The sequence below is a fragment of the Puma concolor genome, chromosome D3 (genome assembly GCF_028749965.1).
Source record: "Puma concolor isolate L17-30 chromosome D3, mPumCon1.1.hap2, whole genome shotgun sequence".
Classification (NCBI taxonomy): Eukaryota; Metazoa; Chordata; class Mammalia; order Carnivora; family Felidae; genus Puma; species Puma concolor.
In genome coordinates, this window is record NC_141678.1 from 22,547,376 (window position 1) to 22,562,464 (window position 15,089).

Genomic DNA, 15,089 nt, shown 5'->3' on the forward strand with positions numbered 1-15,089 from the left:
TCACAAGTTCAAGCCTCAGTTTCCTCACCTGGGGAACGGGTATAAAAGCAGTATCATGTCAGGGTTAATTTAATGCTTAGTCCAGAGCCAAACACTCCTTTGTGTCCTTGAAGACAAAGGTTAACAGCTTATTTGGGGTAGGGGGCCCAGAGAAAGTCCTTTGAACGCTCTTTTAGAAGCTGAGGAAACTGGGACCCGGAGAGAGAGGAAGTGACCCAATCAAGGCCACACTGGAGCTGCTGACTTCTTGTCCAGTGCTCTTTCGCCACTATTGAAGTTTGTCTTTGGCCCACAGTCAGCAACCGACTCTTGGGCTTGCCTGTGGAAGATCCTCTCCCAGGCTAGGTCAAACTGCCCTTCACTCAGGCCTGGACAATGGGCTCTGGGCCAGATGTGTGATCTGGCTCCCAACTCTGCTACTTGCTGGCTGTGTGATGATGGTCGGGCAAATTGCATGACCTCTCTGAGCCTCAGATTCCATGTAGCACCACAATCTGCTCTGAAGATGTGGATTACAGGTGTAAAGATGGCCCCTCCCTGCCCCTATAGACCTGAGGGAAGAGTCTGTCACATAACCCCAAACTGCATTTGATCCACATTTAATCCTTTCTGAAGCTTTGGGAAACTGGCTTGTTATTATCCCATTTCACAGAAGGAGAAAGCTAATGCCTGACTTGACCCAAGCCTTGGCTCCTCCAGCGGGAATGGGTCCTCTCCTAAGGGCAGGTGAGATCTGAAGGCCTGAGGGGTGCTGGCACCACAGAGCCCCTCTGACCTTGGTCTTTCCCAATCTGTCCCTCATTCTAGGATAATATCCAGGATGTGCTATCTGTCCTGCCCACCCTGATGACTACTCCTTCCTACTCTGGCTCAAAGTGAGGACGGAGGGTGGAGTGGGATGAGGTCAAGGGTAAAAAGAGGAGTGTATTGTGTATCTATTGCTATATCTACATCTGTTATGACAAGTTACTCCAAAACATAGCCATTTATTTAAAACAACCATAAACATTTCTTATCTCCCAGTGTCTGTGGTCAGGAATTATGGTAGAGCTGACTTGTTCCGGCTCAGGGTCTCCATTGTTACAGGTAAGATGTCAGCCAGCACTGCAGTCGTCTGAAGGGTCAACATCATTCCTGCAATATCCTCTTTTTTTTTTTTTAATTTTTTTTTAACGTTTATTTATTTTTTTGGGACAGAGACAGACAGAGCATGAACGGGGGAGGGGCAGAGAGAGAGGGAGACACAGAATCAGAAACAGGCTCCAGGCTCTGAACCATCAGCCCAGAGCCCGACGCGGGGCTCGAACTCACGGACCGCGAGATCGTGACCTGGCTGAAGTCGGACGCTTAACCGACTGCGCCACCCAGGCGCCCCTGCAATATCCTCTTGATTACACAGGTCAGCCCTGCTTGGTGTCAGAGGGGGTTGAACAAGGCCATGAAAACCAGGAGTTGTGGATCATTGGGAACCATTTTGGAGGTGGCTACCGCAAGGAGTAATAATAATTACTGCTATCTGTTGAGGACTTATTCTGTGCCAGGCACTGAGGAAGATAATTTTTGTTTATTGTCATATTGTTGTTTTGTATTGTTTTGGTTCTGGTTTTGGTTTTGTTTGTTGTTTTTTTTTTTTTTTTGCACAACAACCCAGTGAGGAAGATACTATTATCAGCCCTATTTTTCATTGGAGGTAACTGGCTCAGAGATGTTAAACCACTTGATTAAAGTCACTCAGCCAGCAAGTGGCAAAGCCAGGTCAGTCTGATGTTAGAGGCCAATTGTTTAACATCCTCCCAGAGAAAGAGTTTGGAGAAAAGGATAGGGAAGAGGTTTGCTCTTGAGATATACATTGGAATCCCAGGAATCTGAATGCACACAAAGGAAACCCCTTGTCCTTGGCCCTGAGAATGTGGCAGGAGTTCTTGGACTCCTTCTCCATAGGATAGGGCTGGAATCACTTTTGGCTGCTGTGAGGAAGCCAATATAAGCCATGTTGATGGTCACACATACCCCAACTATTGCTGAGTACACAAAAATTCCCATCCCCTAATGGAGCAAGCATGCATGGAATACTTAATATGTGATGAACAGCTTTTGTAAATCTTTGAGGGCCACTTGCCTCTGAATGTAGTCTAGTTTATCCAAGTTATGACACTTTCTCAGAGCAAAGCCTTTGCTCGGACAGTTCCCTCCACCCACAATGCCCCTCAGACGGCCACCAAATCAGAAAAGAATCCCTCCTGGAGTCCTAAAGACCCAGTCTAATCCCATCCATGCCTCTTACTAGCTGGGTGGAACCCAGGACAGGTGACTGAGGCCTCAGTTTCCTTGTCTGTTCATGAGAAACTAGACTCTCTTGTCTGCCCACCAGGTCCATGTGAAGTCAATGCAGTGATCAATGCTGGGGCTCTGCAGACCAAGTGAAACCACTCAGTTCTCATCAGCCAGGGGCACTTAGTGGAAGTGCTGCAGAAGCAGGAGTGTGAGCCCAGAGGAACAATTCTGGGCCAAGAGAGCCAGGGGATCACTGCAGCAGCTGGGGTTGGCCCTGGGGCGAAGGCCTGGGTTGCCAGCCTATAGGGACTGCTAAGTAAGACCTGATTTGCATTTGTTTCTAGCATCCATGTTTTTCTGATTATAATATCAGGGCACGCTTATCATGGAAAATCTGGAAAGTGTAGATAAAGAGAAGCACCATGAGGGTTATAGAAATAACCTGTAATCCCACCATCACCATTATATATTTACATATAATTATTTTTTCACACAATTGAGTTCCTATATTATATACTGTTTTGTTCACTGCTAATTTCAGGAACCTCTCTCCAAGTCATTAAAAAATTTCTTCTTCCCAGGGCTCCTGGGTGGCTCAGTCTGTTGAGAGTCTGACTCTTGATTTCAGCTCAGGTCATGATCTCAGGGTTTGTGAGATCGAGCCCTGCATCGATCGGGCTCTGCATCTGCCAGCATGGAGCCTGTTTGGGATTCTCTCTCTCTCTCTGCTCCCCTCCCTCCCTCTTTCTCTCTCTCTCTCTTAAAAAAAACCTTTTTTTTAATCTTAAAAAATATTTCTTCTCTAGTATAGTTATAAGGCTGCAGAATGTTCCAGTGGGTGACTCTATGTGATTGATTTAAATGCTCCCTTCCTGGAAGCCCGACTTTCAGTGGGACAGAACTGGTTCCATCTGCTCCATGAACCTCTTGAATTATAAATTTGACGACTGAAGAGTGGCTGGCAATGGTGAAGTGCTCTATTGTCACGTTATTATTATTTTTTTTAAGTTTATGGGGCACCTGGGTGGCTCAGTTGGTTGAGCGTCCGACTTCGGCTCAGGTCATGATCTCGCAGTCTGTGAGTTCGAGCCCTGCATCGGGCTCTGTGCTGCCAGCTCAGAGCCTGGAGCCTGCTTCGGATTCTGTGTCTCCCTCTCTCTCTGCCCCTCCCCACTCATGCTCTGTCTCTCTGTCAAAAATAAACATTTAAAAAAACCATTTTTAAAAAAATAAAGTTTATACAGGGGATATCTGAAAATATTCTCATTATAAAAAATCCAAACCTTTCTGATAACATTGAAGCCTCCTGAGCCCCCCAAAATAACCATTGTCACCAGTTTCTGTGTATCTTGCAGACTCTTTTCAATACATTTCCATGCATACACACAGAAATATGCATATAAATATACAAAATATAATATAGAATAGGAGTACCTGGGTGGTTCAGTTGGTTAAGCGTCTGATTTCAGCTCAGGTCATGATCTCGTGGTTCGTGAGTTTGAGTTCCGTGTCAGGCTCTGTGCTGACAGCTCGGAGCCTGGAGCCTGCCTCTAATCTGTGTCTCCCTCTCTCTCTGCCCCTCCCCCACTCGCACTCTATCTCTCTTTCAAAAAAAATTAAATAAACATTAAAAGATTTTTTAAGAGTATAGATAGAATATCAACAATATAATAAAATAGAAATACCAAGAACACATGACTTAATATATTATAAGAATTATTCTGTAACTTGCTCTTTTTATTAGATAATACATATGGCTTGCAGATTTGTCCGAGAATGTTTTAATACACCTTGTCCTTTTTAATGATTGTATAGTATTTCACAGGGTAGAGGGGTCAGCATTTACATAACCAGCCCACTAGGGGTGGACATTCAGGTTGTTTCCAATGTTTCATTATTACGAACTCTTCAATGTGGAAAACCTACACACTTTCCTTACACAAATGTGTGAGTGTTTTTCTCAGGTGGATCTCAAGAGGTGGGGCCACTGGGTCATGGGCTGCCTTAACTGAGAGGCAAGAAAATTGAACTCTAACAGAGAAGGGAATGGCTCAAAGTCACAGGTTGGTGACAGTGTGGAGATGTGACCTTTTGGGTTATCCACCTTATGGTTTTTTAAGTTTATTTATTAATTTTAGAGAGAGAGTGTGTGTGCATGCACAAGTAGGGGAGGGGCAGAGAGAGAGGGAAAGAGAGAATCCCAAGCAAGATCTGTGTTGCTGTCAACGCAGAGTCCAGCGCGGGGCTCGATCACATGAACCATGAGATCATGACCTGAGCCAAAATCAAGAGTCAGACCCTTAACCAACTGAACTACCCAGGTGTCCCTCCTCCTTATGTATTTTAAGTCATTCACAGTCTGAACCAGTAGTTCTCAAAGTGTGGTCCTGGAACCCTGAGGGCTCCCAAGACCCTTTCAGGGGGCCCTCAAGGTCTAAACTATTTTCATAATAATATCTAGATGTTATTTGCCTTTTTCACTCTCATCCTTTCAGTATATACACCAGAGTTTCCCAGAGGCTACATGATGTGTGATGACATTCTTGCTCTGAATCTAAGGGACTGCATTGGGTTTCTTTTATCACTGGTGTGGTAAGAATTTTTCTTAATGCTAATTGATGTTTTAATTTTTTGTTTATTTATTGCCTCCTGGTATCTCTTGCCCATTTTCTAGAAAAGTATTTTTGCTATTGATTTATAAGTGCTCTTTACATATTAAGTGCATTGACCTTTTCTGTCATATTTGTGGCATGTTCCCCAGTTTGTAGTTTTCCTGCTATCTTTGGCTTTTGACTTTGTGTTATGTTACATTCATGGGGCTTTTCCTTTGGTTTCTCCATTGCTTTTATGTTTCAGTAGTTCATACCTATTGTAGGATATGTTAGATATTTTCCTCTGCTTTTTTTTTTAAGTTTGTTTGTTTTGAGAGAGAGAGACCACATGAACATGAGGGAGGGGCAGAGAGGGAGGGAGAGAGAGAGAATCCCAAGCAGGCTCTGAACTGTCAGCAAGGTGCCCAGTGTGGGACTTGAACTCATGAACCATGAGATGATGACCTGAGCCGAAATCAAGAGTCAGATGCTTAACTGACTGTGCCACCCAGGTGACCCTACCTCTGCTTTCTTCTACTTTGTTCCTACAATAACATTTCCTTTGTCTATGGACCACCATTGGCTATCTCAGAGCAGCTTGTGGGAGAGCTGACACAAGCTTGCCCCCAGTTCTGGGGGTGCTGGAGCTGTAGATGCTGAGGGGAGAGGCTGATTGGAAGTTCAGTCTCTAAGGGAAAGGAAGACCAGGTCAGAGATAGCCCCTCCTCGGCTTTGGGTTCCATGAGGTGCTAGTCTGAGTCCCTACTAAGATGGCTAAGGGGCCAACACCTGGACAGATGAGGGCAGGGTACTGGGTCTAGAGGGGCAGACCTGGGGGCAGGAACTGGTCAACACAGGTGCATATAGTAAACCCCCAGCCTAGATTTACAGTCTCTTAGCTTCTTCCCCTAGGGGCACCAGAAGCATGCCAGGGTTAGGAAGCAGTATGCCACAGGAAAGCACTGGGCTTGGCGTCTCTTGCCTCTTTCAAGCCTTCCTGAGACCCCACAGGTCCCCTCTCCTCCTCCCACAGGCAATGGAAGCAGGAGCTGCCAAAGTTCATCAGCCCTGAGCAGCTGCCCATGGAGTTTGGGGGGACCATGACTGATCCTGATGGCAACCCCAAGTGCCTGACCAAGGTACCGGGTGCCCAGAGGGTGAGAAGGGAGGGCTGATGGCTGGGGTCAGTGCTCACTCAGCAGCCCTCACCCACAGATCAACTATGGGGGTGAGGTGCCCAAGAGCTACTACCTGCGCAACCAGGTGAGGATGCAGTATGAGCACAAGATGACCGTGGCCCGAGGCTCCTTCGTGCAGGTGGAGAACGAAATCCTGTTCCCAGGCTGTGTGCTCAGGTAGGGATGGCGGCCACTCCACACCTGGGCCCAGCTGGGAGCGGCCCCGGAGCCCCAGCTGGTGGTCATTAGTAGGGCCCTGTCCCCTACAGGTGGCAGTTCGCATCACATGGGGCAGACATCGGCTTCGGGGTTTTCCTGAAGACCAAGACGTGTGAGCGGAAGCGGGCGGGGGAGATGGTGGAGGTGCTCCCCATCCGGCCCTACAAAGCCCACCTGGTACCTGAGGATGGGAGCCTCGCCTGCCTCGAGGCTGGCATCTGTCAGTATTGGCAGCGAACAGCTCCACTAGGAGCTGGGGGGCTGGAGGCAGGCGCCTCAAGGTGCATCCAGGCTTTGCCACGTGGGGGCCCCTGGCTCTGGTAGACACAATGTATAGCCAGCTTCAGGCTCTCAGGCATGACAATGGCTCCCTGGTCTGGGTCCTGGTACAAGGATTTACACCATGGAGGATGAGGTCCTGGGTGGGTCACCCTGTCTGAATGTCTGTCCCTCAATGCAGATGTCTTGAGGTTTGATAACACTTATAGCCTAGTTCATTCCAAACACATCAACTCCACTGTGGAGGTGCTGCTCACTGACCAAACCTTTGTGGAGAAGACGGAGAGATCCTGGGCAAACCTTGTGGCTCCCACAGCCTCCCCTTTGATCTCTGGGTCCACAGTGAATTCACAGCCTTCCCTGGCCAGACCCCCTCCAACCTCCCCAGGGATGGGAATCCTACAACAGCTGCTCCCAGCCCATCTGTCACAGTGGGTCAGCGTATAAGGACCGTGTCACTGCTGGGACCATGTCCCGGTGGCCAGACAGCCACAGCAAAGCAACCAAAACACTCTATCCTCCTGGGACCTCAGGCTCAGTGAAAACTCTAGGCTCTTTTCTATGAGCCAATACCAAGTCATGAGTTACTGTTCTAACACTTGAGGTATAGTAAGACCAACAGATCTGGAAACAATTGCCGTTCTTGAAAAGATAATTTATTACTCACAGTTCCCAAGAGGAGGAGATGGAGATGCCAAGCCACAGAAAGCCACATGGAGAAATCGACAAATGGAATAAACGTCAGGGTTCCTCGTGAGGTAGAGGGGGAGAGGAACTGGGCGGGAGTTTTGGTTATGGTTTTCCCTGGAAGGAATGGGTGCGGCGGGGAAATCTTTAGGATTAGCTAGTTTGCATAATGTCAGCAGGCTCTGGGGCATAGGGACTGCCCCCAGGTAATAGGGTGATCAGGGCAAGGAAATAGTGTGGCCCTAAGTGCTAGAGCCAGCACTGGAGGTGGTTGGAGTGTAGGCTCTGTATTAGTTGGTTTGCATTTGAAAAGCGCAATCCTGGGTGAGTTGTTTGCTATCTCTAGGAACTGGCTATCCCTGGGAGACACAGTTCCTCCCAGGGTCAGCAAGGCCCCAGATGTCAGAGCATCAGAATGTAGAAAATAGAAGACAAGGTTGATACAGTTAATACAGAAGACAAGGCAATACAGCAATCACCACTCTGAATTGAAATTCAGCCTCTGGGGCACCTGGGTGGCTCAGTGGGCTGAGCTTCCAACTTTGGCTCAGGTCATGATCTCATGGTGCCTGAGTTCGGGCCCCACATAGGGCTGACTGCTGTCAACCTGTCAACGTTAGAGCCCGCTTCAGATCCTCTGTACCCCTCTCTCTGCCCCTCCCCCACTGGCATTTTGCCCAAAATAAATAAATATTTTTAAAAAAGGAATTCAGGGGCGCCTGGGTGGCGCAGTCGGTTAAGCGTCCGACTTCAGCCAGGTCATGATCTCACGGTCTGTGAGTTCGAGCCCCGCGTCAGGCTCTGGGCTGATGGCTCAGAGCCTGGAGCCTGTTTCCGATTCTGTGTCTCCCTCTCTCTCTGCCCCTCCCCTGTTCATGCTCTGTCTCTCTCTGTCTCAAAAATAAATAAACGTTGAAAAAAAAATTTTTTTTTTTTTAAAAAAGGAATTCAACCTTAGAGCTTTCCCCATCTAGAAAGAAATTTTGACTCATAAACTTTCCATTCCAGTGTTAGGGCATCTGAGAACGTCTTCATTGTCTGGTTCTCCATCTAAACTCTCCATTAAGATTTTATTTTATTTTATTTTCAGTTTATGTATTTATTTTGAGAGAGCACAAGTGCACAAATAGGGGAGGAGCAGAGAGAGAGAGAGGGAGAGAGACAGAATCCCAAGCAGGCTCTGCACTGTCAGCGCACAGCCCGACACAGGGCTCAGACTCACCAACCGTGAGATTGTGACCCAAGCTGAAGTCAGAGGCTTAACTGACTGAGCCACCCAGGCGCCCCTTCATTAAGATTTTAGACTCAGCCTCGGACTGAGCTGATGTCAGGTCCCACAGGTGCATTAGGTTAGATCTCAACAGAGATTCTGGCCTAAGCATTCCACTACTCACACACATTGTCCCCGCTTGCTGTCAGTATGGTTGCCAGCCAAACTACTTCCTTCATTGGCCACTTGGCAAACATGGCCAAATATGGCCACCTGTGCAAATATGGAAATGTGGGCATTCAACAGGTCTTTCTTAGGGACCCCACATAGGCTCCTAGGGGTCATTGCCTTCATTTTTAAGGGCTCACCGTAATCCACCCCTACTCAACAATCTGTCCCAGAATTTTGGTAGCAAGTTTACTCAACTGATTCCTGATTGGCTGGTTCTTACCATCCTCCATGATTCTACCATGTTATCTCGCACAGACGGCACCAAGGAACTGGGGTTGGCAGGGAGGGGAGGTGGTTGAGGGAGGTTAGCTGGAGGTGCCATGTGGGCTGCAGCTCAGTGGGGGAGGGGAGGGCACTGGGGAGCCAAGGCAAGGGTCGAGGGGTTTCCCATGATCTGCCATATCCCACCCATCACCCCATCTGCTTCTAGCATCTGCCCTTGCTACAGTCTTCTTGAAACGTGGGCCGAAGGCCAGAGCCATTGGCCAGATAATGGACATGTCCACAGCTGTCCCCACCTGCCTCCTCTCCCACTGTCCCCCCACCCAAAGCCTCCACTCCAGGCTCACCCTCCCCTGCCCCAAATCTCTGTCTTTGTTCAAGCTGTCTCCTCACCTAGAAGGCCTGCCTTTCTCCCCCTGTGCAAATTTTCTCTCCAGCAGGCAGTGCTGAGTCAGAGTGAGGGCATGTACTTAGTAATTTATACCTGTGGGACTCTTTCTTTTTATCATACAATCCCGGGAGCTTTGACAAATGCATACAGTCCCATAACCACTGCCACAATCAGGACACATAGCAGCTCCATCACCCCCCAAATTCCCTCCTGCTATCCCTTTGATGAGGTTTTGGAGTGGTGGGGGTCTGGAGCTGATGGCCAAGAAAGAATTCTTGAGACATCTTTGGTGCAAAAAGGTGATTTTTATTGAAGCACAGGGACAGGACCCCTGGGCAGAAAGGGCCTCACTGGGGTTGTGAGGAGTGACTGATCACATACTATGGAGTTGGGGGAGGTAAAGGCAAAAGGGAGGCCTGTAAAAGGACTTTCATATGCTTCTAAGATAATGGAGGCTTTGCTATTGTCCCGGTAAGGTTGTTTTCCCTCTAGTACGACATTAACATTAAGACAGTGGGCAGTTGGGGCACCTGGGTGGCTCAGTCAGTTAAGCAAGTGGCTGACTTCAGTTGAGGTCATGATCTCATGGTTTGTGAGTTGGAGTCCTGCCTTGGGCTCCGGCTAGAGTTCCAGCCTCATATCAGGCTCTCTGCCCCACACAGGGCTCTGCATGCTGACAGTGCCTGCTTGGGATTCTCTCCCTCTCTCTCTGCCCCTCCCCGACTTGTTCTCTTCCTCTCTCTCTCTCTCTGTCTCTCAAAATAAATAAATGAACTTAAAAAAGAGAAAGAGTAGGGAATTGCTGGAGAAATGTTATACTCTGTATACGCCTTAAGTCAATGAGCAACAGGTTATAAAGAAATTTAATTTTACCTACCATTTCCTTCTTGTCTTTGTTCCCCACAACACTATGGAGGGGAGGGTGATGTTGGGGCTCCAGGAAACTGAGTCTATAGGTTTCTGGAGATGAGGCTATTGATAAGATAGCCTTTTTCTTGTAATTTACTAAGACATTTGTAAACTGACGGAGACTCAGGTCCTATGTGACTGTGATCTCCATCAGTTAACCATTTGTTTTTGCCTCGTAGCTTTACGGCAGCCAGGAGTGCCTGAGGAACATCACACATATCTCATGGGGTGGGGGAGAATGGGGTGGTGTTTGCTAGCTTGTGCTTTGTCCTCAGCTTGCCTTATGTTCCCTCATCACCTTTGTGGTCAACCCCTCCCCCAGCCCAGCCCTGACAACTGCTGATCCCCTCCCCCAGCCCAGCCCTGACAACTGCTGATCTGTTCTGTAACGCTGCAGTTGACTTTTCCGAAATGCCATGCGGATGGCATCATACAGTATGTGGCCTTTTGGAGCTGGCTTTCTTCACTCGGCGTACTGCCCAGAGATTCATCTGTGTTGTTGCATGTGATTGGTTCCTTTTTGTGGCTGAGTAATATTCTGTTGTGCCGATGCACCACAGAGTGTTTATCCGTTTCCCAGTTGAAGACTAGCTGCGCTTCTAGTTTGGAGCAATGACTAATGAAACTGCTAGGTGCATTTGCGTCAGGTTTTTGTGTGATCCTGTCTTCATCGATCCAGGGTAAATGCCCAGGGGTGGGATCACCGCTGAGCTGCTGGTTGGGTTTAATGTTGTAGGAAACTGGCCAACTGTTTTGCATCACTTTGCATTCCCACCAGAGTGTTTGAGTGCTCCGTTTGCTCCACATCCAGGGCCTTGGTATTACTAGTTATTCTGGTGTAGCTACTCTAGAAGGTACGTGGTTATGTTTCTGTGGTTTTAATTTACATTGCTAATGACTAGTGATGTTGAGCATCTTTTCGAAAATAGGGCACAGTCTGTGAGATAAGGCAGACCCAAGTTCAAGTCCTTTTTCTGGCACTTGTCTGACCTTAACCAGATCTCTCTGAGGCTGTTTCCTCACTGGAAAGTGGGGAAGCCAACAGTACTTAGAGTGGCTGCTATGAGGAGAAATGAGAGCCACAGGCACAGAGCAAGTGGGTGGGGAACAGCAGCTACTAATGGGTGCTGATAACAAGTGTTAGACACCTACCTGCCCCTGTCCCACAAGCCTTGCCCAGACAGCTTCATCTCTCCCCCTGGCTAGCCCAAAAGTCCCTCTGTTATTTACCCTGGCTCTGATCTCCCAGTGCACTGCGGTGCCCTCCACCATCTCCCCCCCAGCTGGCTGCTGGCGTCCTAGTGTGGCCAACCCTGACCCTGATCTCTTGCACATAGGACTCAGTGACCCCCCTTATATCTGCCCCTGAATTTTACCTTCTCACTTACCCTGTTCCTGGACTTTCTTCTCTTAATTCAGCCAATAGCTCAAAACACCTGCTCTCCTCAGGCCATTAGAGAGCCGTCCCCCATTCCCCCCTGCAGGGACTGCTTGGCCAGATCCGGGGCACGTGTCTTATGTTCTCTGTGGCCCAGTCCAGCCTGTGCTGATTCAGTGCCCATTTGCTTCCACTGCCATTAGCTTGTGAACTTACACATCTTTCCATAGACTCTTTGCTCTGGATGGTGAGTGCCCCTCCAGACCTGGGAGAATCATCCTTAGTAAATGATCTTGCATCTATTCCAACTCAACAAATTTCATGGAGTGGTAATGCAGACTGCAGCCACCCACTTGGGCTCTGGATGCTGGGCATTAGGTCTGCGAACTATCCGGCTCTCAGAATATCCCCCATTCTGGGGTCAGTGCAATCTTGGCCATGAGGCAATGACTCTGGCAGCAGGGTAAGAAGCCCCCTTGTGCAGTGCATGTCCCCCCCACCCCTGCTGCCCTGGCCAGGCCTGGGATTGTCCACTCACCCCAGGCCTCCAGGACACCACCACCCTGCAGCCATATAAGAGGCTGCTAGTGTACCTTAGGGGCAGAGAGGAAAGGAAGCCTAGAGGTCCTCTTCTGGGAGCACACATGGCCCTTGGCCAAGACCTGGGTGGGCTTCTGGCCTGAAGGACCTATTGTAGGCAGCTGAGGGTTGGCAGTACATGCAGGAGCTCCTGATGTTTCCCATCCACAGTTTCCACTGACCGTCTCCAGCACTGGGCCAGTGCAGGGCATGGAGCTGTTGGATACTGAATGAATAAACGATGCCAAGTTCCTCCTCCTCTGCTGTGCATAAGGCTCTGATGAATTTCTGGGATGCTCTGCTAAGAGGCTCGTCCTCTGCACCATAACCCCAGGGGCTCCTGTCACATCCATGGTCTCCTGGGCCTGGGCTTCAGGCTCTCAGTCAAAGGCAGCCTCTGTGAGCAGAAGCCCCCCATGTCCTGCAGCCTGAACTCAACAAGCAATGGGTGTCCGACCAGCCTCACCACCAGAACAGGCCTAGGGGCTGAGCCTTCCCGAGTTCAGGCTTCAGAAAACTAGTCCCCCTGCCAAGGACTGGGGAGGCTTTGGTGTGGCTCCACTCACAAGGCTCTTCCAAGTCCTTGATGCTCATTCTACAGCTCCTGACTCTTCTAAAGGGTCCCTAGTCATCCTTTTGTCTCTCTTTCTGTCTCCTCAATCCTGCCCTACACTTGGGCTTAACTTTCTATTCCAAAGACCCTCTCTTCCTGTCTCTCTATGCCTTCCCACTGAGCATGTCCTGTCTAGAGGAGATGGCCAGGCCCCACGGGGCCTATGTACTGACACTTCCCAGATGGGACACCTGGGGTTGGGGAGAGCAGGGACTCCAGAGTCCTGGGCTCTTTGTGCTTCTGCCTTTAAGAAAAAAAAAATCGTGTTCCTCAAAATTAAAAAAAAAATTTTAATGTTTGTTTATTTTTGAGAGAGACAGAGAGACAGAGAGTGAGTGGAGGAGGGACAGAGAAAGAAGGAGACACAAAATCCGAAGTGAGCACCAGGCTCTGAGCTGTCAGCACAGAGCCTGATGCAGGGCTCAAACCCATAGACTGTGAGATCATGACCTGAGCCAAAGTTGGCTGCTTAACCGACTGAACCACCCAGGCGGCCCTGTGTTCCTCAAAATTTAAACATAGAATTGTCATATGACCTAGTAATTCTACTCCTAGGTAGATACCCACAAGACTTGAAAAACAAGGGTTCAGGGGTGCCTGGGTGGCTCAGTCGGCTAAGCATCTGACTTCAGTTCAGGTCACGATCTCATGGTTCGTGAGTTTGAGCCCTGCATTGGGTTCTGCTGACAGCTCAGAGCCTGGAGCCTGCTTTGGATTCTGTGTCTCTCTCTCTCTCTGCCCCTCCCTTGCTACTGCTCTGTCTCTCTCACTCTCTCAAAAATAGATAAACATTTAAAAAATTGTTTTAGAAAAACAGGGGTTCAAACAAAGACTTGTACACCCAGGTTCACAGCAGCACTATTCACAATAGCTAAAAGGTAAAAACAACCAAGAGTCCATCAATAGATGAATGGATAAATACAATGGGTATATCTACACAATAGAATAGTATTCATTCATAAAAAGGAATGAAGTACTGATGCACATTATAACATGGATGACCCCTGAAAACATTGTGCTAAGTGAACAAAGCCACACACAAAAGATCACATATTGTATGATGCATTGAATGTGAATTATCCAGAATAGGTAAATCCAGAGACAGAAAGCATATTGGTGGTTGCCAGAAGCTAGGGAAAGGTGGGAAATGGGCAGTGATTGTTTAATGGGGGTTCTCCACACCTGGGTGGCTCAGTCAGTTAAACATCCGACTTCGGCTCAGGTCATGATCTCACGGTTTGTGGGTTCAAGCCCCATGTTAGGTTCTGTACTGACAGCTCAGAGCCTAGAGCCTATTTAGGATTCTGTCTCCCTCTCTCTCTGCCCCTCCCCAGTTGTGCTCTGTCTCTCTCTCTCTCTCTCTCTCTCTCTCTCTCTCTCTCTCAAAAATAAACAAACATTTAAAAAATTTAATAGAGTTTCTCCTTTTGGGTTGATGAAATGTTTTGGAACTAGGTAGAGGTAGTGGTTGGACAACATTTTGACAAATAATGCCACTGAATGGCACACTTTAAATTAGTTAATTTTATGTTATGCAAATTTTACTCCAATAAGAAATTTTTAAAAAATAACATTTGTGGGGGCACCTGGTTGGCTCAGTGGGTAGAGCATGTGACTCTTGATCTCAGGGTTGTGAGTTGGAGCCCCACATTGGGAGAGAGTTTACTCAAAAAATAATAAGTAAATAAAAATAAAATAACACTTGTGGATTCCTTCATCTCAAATATATAAGCAATACACATGCAAAGAAATAAAATCCATGGGGAGATACGAGTTGTCCACACAGTCATGGAAAAATAAAGAACTACATAAAGAACAGAAGGGCTGACCAACTTTATAAAGTCAGACTTTATAATAGGTGAGAAGGGGGTCAAAGAAGGGGCCACACACAATAACCAAGAAGAAGGATGTGTCAATAGTATGTTCTAAGACTGTGCGGTCCAATACAGTGGTAATCAGCCACGATTTAAATTTAAACAACTAAAATAAAAAATTCAGTTCTTCAGTTCATTAGCCATATTTCAAGGACTCAGTAGCCACATGTGGTTAGTGGCTGCTGCAAAGACTTTCTCCTTGACCAAGTTCAGCATGGCTTCTAGCTGCTTGTGCCCGTCCCTAGGATTGCCCCAATTCCCTTAAAATGCCCACTGACAAGCTTGCAATTATAAATCCTTTCTCTACCCCTTTGAGAGGTAAATCATCTACCACCCAAAACTATTGCATCAAGGACCTGAAAGCCATCTCTTTCAAAGTCAAACATTCAAGAAGATGACTTTTGATCCTGCTCCCAGTTCCTGTGGGAGGTAAAAGCCTAAGTTTGGGGCTGGG

The 15,089-nt window shown here is 47.9% G+C and overlaps 1 protein-coding gene across 1 annotated transcript; it reads left to right on the forward strand.

The window, feature by feature from the left end:
• Nucleotides 1-5,635: 5,635 nt before the first annotated feature.
• Nucleotides 5,636-11,741, forward strand: LOC147575407 (SEC14-like protein 6). Its single transcript, XM_086683346.1, has 6 exons — nucleotides 5,636-5,673; nucleotides 5,899-6,004; nucleotides 6,081-6,220; nucleotides 6,313-6,482; nucleotides 6,723-6,835; nucleotides 11,676-11,741. The coding sequence occupies exons 1-6, from the start codon at nucleotides 5,636-5,638 to the stop codon at nucleotides 11,739-11,741; spliced, it is 633 nt and encodes a 210-aa protein (XP_086539472.1).
• The last annotated feature ends 3,348 nt before the right edge of the window (nucleotides 11,742-15,089 follow it).

Excerpts from the sequence above, each read along its gene's own strand:
- LOC147575407 (XM_086683346.1), top strand. The coding sequence starts at position 5,636 with ATGGCTAAGGGGCCAACACCTGGACAGATGAGGGCAGG. Across the intron at positions 6,005-6,080 it reads ACCCCAAGTGCCTGACCAAG|ATCAACTATGGGGGTGAGGT; the intron begins GTACCGGGTGCC and ends CCTCACCCACAG. Across the intron at positions 6,221-6,312 it reads TTCCCAGGCTGTGTGCTCAG|GTGGCAGTTCGCATCACATG; the intron begins GTAGGGATGGCG and ends TGTCCCCTACAG.